Source organism: Perca fluviatilis, chromosome 2, assembly GCF_010015445.1.
Source record: "Perca fluviatilis chromosome 2, GENO_Pfluv_1.0, whole genome shotgun sequence".
NCBI lineage: Eukaryota > Metazoa > Chordata > Actinopteri > Perciformes > Percidae > Perca > Perca fluviatilis.
This window is the reverse complement of record NC_053113.1, coordinates 30,881,898-30,891,355: the sequence shown is the minus strand read 5'-3', so window position 1 is coordinate 30,891,355 and position 9,458 is coordinate 30,881,898. Positions and strand designations below refer to the sequence as shown.

General features: G+C 41.2%; 1 protein-coding gene across 1 annotated transcript; it reads left to right on the top strand.

Moving 5' to 3' along the window:
* Positions 1-3,407: 3,407 nt before the first annotated feature.
* Positions 3,408-9,458, top strand: LOC120572443 (uromodulin-like 1). Its single transcript, XM_039821749.1, has 6 exons — positions 3,408-3,540; positions 5,095-5,328; positions 6,493-6,649; positions 7,814-7,943; positions 8,263-8,430; positions 9,344-9,458. The coding sequence occupies exons 2-6, from the start codon at positions 5,147-5,149 to the stop codon at positions 9,367-9,369; spliced, it is 663 nt and encodes a 220-aa protein (XP_039677683.1). The 5' UTR covers positions 3,408-3,540; positions 5,095-5,146; the 3' UTR covers positions 9,370-9,458.

The following is a 9,458-nucleotide window of genomic DNA, read 5'->3' as shown; positions in this document are numbered from 1 at the left end:
GAGAAAAGACAAAGATCCAAGACAAGGGGGAGTAAGAGACGCAGGTGCTGAAAAAAAAGCTGTGACAAAGACTTCCACCAAAGATGTAGCTGAAAAGCAGAGAGAGTCTTTGACGACGATAGGAGCAGAGGCTAGAAGAGAGGTAGAAGCGAGCGAGGAAGACATTAAACACAACAGAGAAATTGGGAGAGAGGACATGACAAATGTTCCCCTTGGACCTACTACTAATTCCAAAGAACATAACAGAGACAAAGGGAACACTGTTACAAACCTGTCTTCCTGCCACAGTTTGATTAAACAGCTGCGAGCCCCTGAGCACATAGGCATTCATCCAGGGGAAAATATTGCAAAAATTGTGGAAATGAAAAGTAAGCCATTGTCCCGCGAAGTGACAAGCAATCACAGACCACTACACTCAACTCTGGGATCCCAGAGCCCGAAACTATCAAGAATGACATCTTTTCCCAAAGATCCACACACAGAGATTAAACACAGGGCTATGCTTACAAAGGATGGAGCTACGTCTTCACGTACTAAAGAAAGTACTCAGAACAAAGTTTCTGAGTCTACGTTTTCTGTCACTGCCGTACCAAAAATTGTCCTACAACTCTCTCAAGCATTTGGATTTAGCACTTCAAAATTTAGCGATGCGCTGAAGCCAACAATTTCCCCGCACAGCAGTGCAACTAAATCAGCTCATCCTGTACTAAAAAGTATCAGTAATATGCTCCAACCACCCACCACCCCACAACTGGCAATCACAACAGAGTTCCTGAGAGCTCAGGCCCACTTTACACCAAATAGCTCTACTCTCAGTGTATCAATTATTCACAGCATCTCAGATCATAAATTCAGTACTTTGGTTTCGAAAGAAAATTCGCTTTTACAGACTACTAATGAGAGAGAGCAAGCGGCACATGTTAAACCAGCGCGTATATTTGATTCCGGTGTCAAGGACCCTTTAACCTCGAACATGATTAAAGAAGTAAATACATATACTTCAGTAAATCCTGCTCCGATCCAGCAGATGTATAATTACTCATCTACCAGGCCAGCCACGGCTCTGTCATCTGTGGCCCACACCTCCATAGGCCAGCCTCACCAAAGGCGATCTGCCCCTCAGACAAGTCAGTCCGCCTCCTCCATCTTTAACATGTCTTCAGGCCAGCCATGCTCATTTAAACTGTTAGAGAAGACAGCCCATTCAGATGCTCCTGTTGATGATAACGAGCAGAGATCTGTGCAGACCCTAATGGCATCGATGAGCCCTAAAGCAAAGAACGATCAATTTCCTCTCAGCAACATGTCACCGCTGCCAAATCTCATGCTGTTCGGAGATGACAGTTTACCTGGCACCCATAGCCTGATGGGGCTAACAAGATCGGCCTCAGAAAAAGAAATATTGAGGGCCAACTCTGACAGTGAATGTGCAAATAGCGGAAGTGGCCATTCGGAGTCCTTGTTAGGGACTGCTGAAGAGGAAAATGAAACTGAGGAGAATGACAGTGTGCTAAAGATGTTGACCGTGGGAGTTACAAAGCAGATGGCAGAGAGCAAAGATGAAAAGAACAGGTCCCCTTTTATAGCACAAACCATTGACAGGAGTAAACACCATGCTAGTACCACTGAGGACCTCAACTATTTGTCTGTATTACAGACTGGGAAACAAGCAGTAAAAAACACTAATGATGACAAGCGCAATGACCTGTTCAATGCAGATGGCAGTGATGACACAAATAATACAGTGAAAACTACCCTTGAGAATAATCCTCTTTCCCAGTTAGGTTATAATGAAACAAGCACTCAGCCCATCATGCCTGCAATTCACAGCACTCACAAGATTGAGCAGGCAATAGATGAGGATTTTGTGCCTGATACGAATGATTTTGCTTCACTTGTGCTCGACACAAATGATCGAACTGGCACCACTGCATTTGTTGAGTCAGATAGTCTGCCCAACATACCCCAAATACAGGCTAATGATGAGACGAGCATTGCTATTTCTGATAGGGAGCTTCATGCAACTGAAAAGCCACATGATCCTTTCACACCACAGGCCACTGCGGGTGACAACACTCCCCCTGTCGCACAAATTCATTTAGGAAGTCACCTTAAGGTCCACAATATATCCACACAGCAGATTGGTGACCGGATTATTAATGTCACTTCTGAATTTCAGATAACCGCTGCTAAAACCAAAGATTTTTTGTCTCCGGCACCAACTGCTAGCGCAAGCGGTCTCATTGACTCCACAGAAGCTCATGAATCAGCGCTGACTACTAGTGAGAGTGTGCAATTTGTTATTACAAAGTCATCTCAGGCTGCACAAGCTGAACGTATGGTACAGTCCAATAGTCATATTGAGCCTTTGTCACTGAGAGAGCCTCCCACAACTGCCACTACTGGCAACCCCCCCCCTGCTGTGAGAAGAAGAAACACAACAGAAAGACAGAGTGCAGTAGAGCAGTCTGTGCGTGAAATTTCTGTACAGGCGATCGAACAAAACCAGCATTTCCCGCCTGGTATGCTCGCAATAACACGCCCTACTAATGATCCGGGGAAGAGTGTTCAAGGTTTGTTAAAAGCTGCCCACAGAGCTAAAGGGGTACATGACACAACGTCTGCTACGGTGAAAAGAGTTGAAAATTCATCATTTAAAGATATCACAATAACACTGACAACAAGGAGTGTTTTTGAATCTAAACATCCTCAACATGAGATGACTCCTACAGTTCATAGGTTGGACAGAGCAGACCAACATAAGAAGCAAGCCTTACCTGAAACGATACTTGGGGCTGTCATTGATTCTGTACCACCTAAGGGGATCTTGCCTACAGAGATTTGCTGCACTAAATCAAGCGTGACAACTGAAACAATTGGAACAGGTGAGACTGATTATATCGCTCTAGAGACAATGTATAAAACACAGGCCGGAAACACAGCAGGAGATCATTTAAATGCAGTGCACAGTCCTGACACAAAACCAGAAAATGGCACTGACCGTCCTGTACCTGGAAAGGCTACACCACAGGCCACCAACATCGACAATGCAGTGCTTTCACCAGCCACCAGTAATTCTGACCATGACCACACCACTGTTGATGAGACTAAGGCCAAGAGTATGACAGTTGAAACATGGAGAGTACTTGTTGAAACTGATCATTTGGAGAGGAGTGGGGAAATTGTAGAGAAAACAATACAAATACACTCTCACAGACAGACCTCTAAAGCTCAGGAGCCTGTTGCAACAGAGGTCACTTTACCTGAAGTTGAAGCAACTACTGCACATAGCACTGTAAAGACTACGGAGTGGACACTGCTCACTGAAAAAAATAAAAAAACACAATTAAATAGAGGAGCAGCCAGAGCTGAGATATTTAAGGCACAAAATGCCACCAGGTCAGCGCGTGCTGTGGCTAAAGAAGAGCCAGGAGAACAAAAGTCTGGGCGCAGGCTGTTGCTGCCGGAGCCAGAGTCTGAGCCAGAGCTGCCAAGGCTCAAACACAGGAGAAATACCTCACCTCATCTTTATCTCTCTGGGTAATCTTATTGTATTATTCCAGCATTATCTATTAATTATGCTTTAACAAATTAAAGAACCATACTGGTGATTTTGCACGAGTTATGCAATTAAGTAGATCATCCATCACAGCGAACTGCTTTCTATGTTGCCTTAATTGTTATAGTCACATGGTAATGCATGTTATGAGCAGGTGCAGTTCTGAAAATGCTTCCTGATGATGCATTGAGGCCACTCCTAAATCCAATATTGAAGAGTCTGCTGCTTATAAGCATTAACGTTGTGAGTTGTCATGGTGCTCGAGGATCAAAACTGGAAGAAAAAGAATATAACATGGATATCATGAAAAGATTTGTGAATTTAGTCATTTTTTAGCCGCTCTTGGAACATCAATGTAGGCGAGTCGGTCAGTCCATAACCTTGGCAATCCCTTAACTTTTCATGCAGCTTTTTTTTAACCAGCTCTTTAGTCTTTGGATTTTGACTAAATACTTGCAAAAGTCTTGACTTTGTATAGTGCTAATTAGCAATTGTTAGCATGTTAACACACTAAACAAAGCTGGTGACTATGATACATGGTAAACATAACTTTTAGCTCAAAGCACCACTGTGTGGCTTAAGACTGTCGACTCTTGTTTACATTGAACAAGATGCTGTTTGATAGATAATCTGAATTGTCAGAAATCAGAGCATCCTTAAATGCACCTTGTTTGAGGAGAGCTCTGAAAAGAGTACCTGCTCAACTTTGGCAAAGGCTTCAAGCAGTGAAATCATCCACTGTGATGGATTACATATCTCAAGTTTCAGTTCTCCAGAGTTGATTTTCATTGTACAGCAAAACAGATGGAAACAAATTGCTGCCTGGAGGGTAATGAATGAATGAAAACTTTAAAAACCTGCTAAAACATTAACTTTTTCCATGGTCAGCAGTAATATAACATATGGTCACCTTCCTAAAATAATGGCCTAAATAATTTTTTTCAGGTTTTTCAGAAAGCACAAAAAGCTGAACCAAATACTGAATATACTGTATATTTACTAATCATTTCACTTAAAAATATTATGACAATAGATGACTATTGACATACTAATAACAATTTCTGTCAATTATGCAACATAAGAGGAATAAACGCCTTTGTGACTACTTTGTGGCAATTTTAAACCTTCAACTCTGTCAACAATCAGTGTGTTTACATGCACAGAAACCTCATCACTTACCAATTGGGGACGAGCCCTGAATCATGGAAATAACTTCAGTGATAGAGTGGTAGATATTTAAATTGTTCACATTGTCTTTTGACTTAATAAAATAAAACGGCCTAGGTTGTGACCTAGGCCGTTTTATTCGTATTTATTTGTGACATAGGAAATTATACTAAAGGTGTAGAATCACACAACCTGTTCAACTGAGGATGTAGGCAATTTTACCAGAGGTGGCCAGCACAATGACGAGATGATTTAGGCAAGAAAATCATTTTTGTCAAAAAATGACGTAGGCCATTATTTTAGGAAGGTGACGATATGGACCTGTATGGACAAACAGTACATACTGTTTATAATATATATATTTCCAGTGTAACGGAAGTTTCAGATGACCTGTGTGGCAGTGGGAACTACACAGCAGAGATGAGTCTGAACCTGGGTGGAGGTGTAGAGCCTGGGGATTCTGTGCCTGCCCTGGGGAACCTCCGAGTGGTTATCAACCTGAAGACAAACAACAGTCGGGTAAACCTCGAGGTCACCTCATGTTGCCTGTCCCCGACCACCCAGCCTGACCTCAGCAACTCTACCTGCTGCCTTTTCTCCAGGTAAACAGGAAAGTAAAGTGACTGGGCAGAGATTGTGTTGTTTTACCTTAAGAGGGGTAGTGTTGGCTGTGTTTTCATTTCAAGGTACAAAGGCTTATTTCAGGCAAAAGAAGCAGCTCAAAAAAATCTGTAATGTTAAAAACTGAATATAGACGAGCAGAGGCAGCAAATACAGGATGTACACAGTGGGACATTTACAGTACATTTACTGATTTATGTGCAGCCATCTGGACTGTATTTCATGAAAAGAAAAGCATGCAGTCTTTCCTTGTCGGCTTTTTTACTTGCAGCTTCATATAGTAGAAATTGGACTGAGGTTTTCAAAATAAATGGTAAAAACCTGACTTTTGGTTTTTATAAACATATAATTGGAGTGCATGCATGAATAATGCAACTTTTCAACCTCTATAACAGCCTTAACACAACCTGGCCAGACTGCCATTGCTTACAAACCTGTTTACTAGAGAAACAGTGTTATTATAATTCATCAATCCAGGGAGTTGCAGGTTCATTTCTAAGAGCTGAATATTCTCTGCTTAGTAAACAGAGGACCGCTGAGGGTTGATGGTGTATCTCTATGAGCCAGCATCACTCAGACAGATAGAGTCTGTCTGCTCCTGCACACTTAGAAAGGCAGCGGTATAAATGCATCTAAAATGTGTCAAACTGTGAATAGTCTGTTTGACTTTTACAGTGTATCTGAACAGAACACTTAAAAAGTGTGAACACCTAAGACAAATCTTTTTAATATATCTTTGAGGTAGAATGAAGAGAGACTGTAAAACATTTGTCACCCTGAAATCATAAAAGTAAACTTTCCATCAGTATACTGGTGAATACATTCTAGACGATAATGCTGAATTTAAATACATAACCTATTCACACTATGCAGCATGAGTAACGATACTAATCTGACAGCAACATTAAGTGAAAGCTGACCTTTATCAATGGTTTCATTTCGCTTAAGCTTTCAACTTAATATAAAATATTGATCGCAAGCCGCCTTTTTTCCCTACTTTTGTGGTTATTGATTAATTACAGATGTAATGACTTGTGACAGCTGTTTCACTTTTCCCGCAGGATATTCGCAGTTTTACCGTTTTTGCTTTCCATGCAAAAATGACTCTGCTAAGGTTTTACTGTGTGTTTGTGTTGGGGCCTCAGGTTAGCAGCAGAGCCAGCGGGGATCACACTGCTGCCCAGTGCCCTGTCAACCAGTGCCAGCTTCACCATCAGTCTCTTCCAAAGGATTAATTACTCCGTAGTGTACCTACACTGTGATCTCAGCGTCTGCCTGAAGAACCAATCTGACTGTGAAAGGGTAAGACTGCAGTGGATGCATGGTGTAATGAACGCGAAAGGGGGAGAGAACGAGCGGCTGAGAGTGATTTAAATTTAGTTACACGAGGTGTGACACTGTGAAAACAGATGAGGAGCGAACAGGTTGATGTAAATGGGAAGGGGGAGGGTGAGTGACGAACTGAAGAGAGGTAAATGAATACATGGCTGAATATGATAGAAAAACTAGGAAGAGAGGGAGGATTCTTTTCAAGTAAGAGGATACATAATTATCCTAAATTAGAAGTGAAAAGGGAGAGTGTAGGGTTATTAAAATAGCCTGCCAGAAACCACTTTCTTAATGTGACAAGAGTGAGATGTACTGACTGAGGCTGACAGCCAAAGAAGCCCAGCCTAAACCATCTGTCATGTCATTTTGCACTTTAAAGGGTCAGATAAGGTCTTTGTAAAGTTAAAGAATACACTTGCAGCAAAGGACGCTGATACCAACTACTGTCTTCTGCTGCTGTGGGAACAAGGTCTCTGATTTATAAACTGAATCATCTGACAAATACACGTTATAGAGCAGAGGTGAAACAGAGGATAACCTCGGGAGACTCATTTTGATGTCTGCCTTTGAAGAGCACTTCTACAGCTCTCTGATGAGGTTTCTAGTGTATCCTCATGTTTCAGTATCGACTGTGGGCAATGGTCAGTTTAAACGTTCTTCCACATAATCCGCAACTGTCTGTGATCTTCCATTGATCTTTTTTCCCCCCTCACGCCTCAAAAAGGTGTTTCTTTCTTGGCACTTGACGTCAGGCTACATATTTTTCCTGAAACATTTCTTTTACATATGAGTTATATCTCAACTACCTCGTTTGAACTGCTCCAACTCAGAGTGGGCCGCTTAGATTAGAAGTTAAAAGCCTATTTACAGAGCTTTATTTGAAAAATATATTTCTTTTCCTGCCCTTTCATTAAAATAAACACTACCACAAAGGAAAACAGATTTTTATTAATTATTAATTTTTTTTTAATTATTATTAATTATCAGATGTGCACCTGTATTATTTTAGTTACTATTTCTGTGCATTTTTCCAGTTATTTTTGATGATAAACAGGAACACCATCCTTCTTTCAAAAAAGTTAATTACATGTCATTTTTCATACTCACATGCTACATATTTCCCTTGTCTTTTTATAGCAGTGCCTTCAGCAGCGGAGTGCATTTTCCTTAGGGGGTCCAGAGGCTGTTGTTACCAATCTCAGGAATCGAATATCATTTGGTCCCATGTTGAAAGAAGTGAACAATTCTACCTTCCCAGGGGAGATAGGTAATTATTAACTGTGCCTTAAAAGAAAAATATTTATTCTGAGATAACAAAGCGTGCCTGTGAGATGCTGCAAGACAGGAAATGAGCGATGACCATGTCATTTATCTATAGCATTGGGGGAGATGAGACATATACATTGCTCTTTGTGTGCACATATATATAACTATCCGAGGGTTTATCATAGAAAGCTACTCTACAAGCGCATCTTCTCTGTCCTGGTGCCAAGTCGAAACAGTTCTTCTTTTCTTCATGAGGATAGTGCATAAACAAATTGTGGCTGTAGCCTCAAGTCTGATGCCTTCTCTGTTTTGATTTTCAGACCCATCAGAGCTGGACCTGGTTCTGGTCATCGTCAGCCTGGTGGTTGGCTCCTCTCTTGTCACAGTGATGCTGCTGCTGGTGTGGCTGGCCTACCGTCGCCGGGCAATCTGGCTGCTCCACTCGGCGGCTCCACCACGGGCCTGCTGTGGCTGTCTGCGCCCAGGAGGTGACTTGATCCTACCATGACCAAGGAGGAAACATTGCCAATTAAACTGATCACGTCTTCACCAAAATAGCTGCCGACAAATACATTAGTCAACAGACAGTGGAGCAGTCAATCATACTAACCGTAGAGCAGAGGCGGGCAGTCGTATCAGCTGGTACAGGCCAGACTAGACGATGAGGAGCAATACAATTCACACCTCCTCTCATAGGTGACACAGCGGTTGCAGTCAAATTTCACACTTAACCATGAGCAGTCTATTATCATTCACTGAAAATAAACACCATCCCCAAATAGAAAAGCTGCTCTGATCCCTTTATTTACCCTCAGTGGCAACAAGTCAATACTCTTTGTATCCCAGTTTGAGATTGATAGCTTGTTAATACTGGTTTAATATAATGCATTCGTTCGTGACAGTTATATTGAGCCACTGTGATTGACTGTTAAGTGAAAATGTCTTTCATTGGGTTAGAGAAAATTCATGCTCATTTATTATCGCAAGAAAACCTACACAAACCCTCTGCAATGCGGTTTCTTTTTATCAATCAAAATGACATCATATTGCATCAAAATACCATAATATGATAATGGAAAATAATGCAAAAATGGATCATCTTTAATCATTATCTAACATTTAACAATTTAATGAATATATAGCCTATATAACAGTTAAAAGAAATTTTTTTGTTCTGCCTGTCAGGAAGAATGATCGATCATTATTGACTGTGACTTCAATTCATGCTCTGAATTTCTGACTTGGATCCTCAATCATTACAATGAAATAATATAAAATGGGAAAAGCTGTCTATTTCTATTATTTCTCACATCACATACCTTCATTCATGTTTAGGTTATCAGTGAAAGAACATAATGTACTTATAACACTGTTATTCTTCTTTTCTCACTATGTGTGCAGGCCCACAGCTATGCAGTAGAGCTTAACACACTTCCAATAGAGGTTGACTGCAGCAGTTGGCCTTTGTGGATTTCACTGGTAGCAATTGTGAAACTGGGAAAAGAGTCTTGGACAA

Excerpts from the sequence above, each read along its gene's own strand:
- LOC120572443 (XM_039821749.1), top strand. The coding sequence starts at position 5,147 with ATGAGTCTGAACCTGGGTGGAGGTGTAGAGCCTGGGGATTCTGTGCCT. Across the intron at positions 5,329-6,492 it reads ACCTGCTGCCTTTTCTCCAG|GTTAGCAGCAGAGCCAGCGG; the intron begins GTAAACAGGAAA and ends TTGGGGCCTCAG. Across the intron at positions 6,650-7,813 it reads ACCAATCTGACTGTGAAAGG|CAGTGCCTTCAGCAGCGGAG; the intron begins GTAAGACTGCAG and ends GTCTTTTTATAG.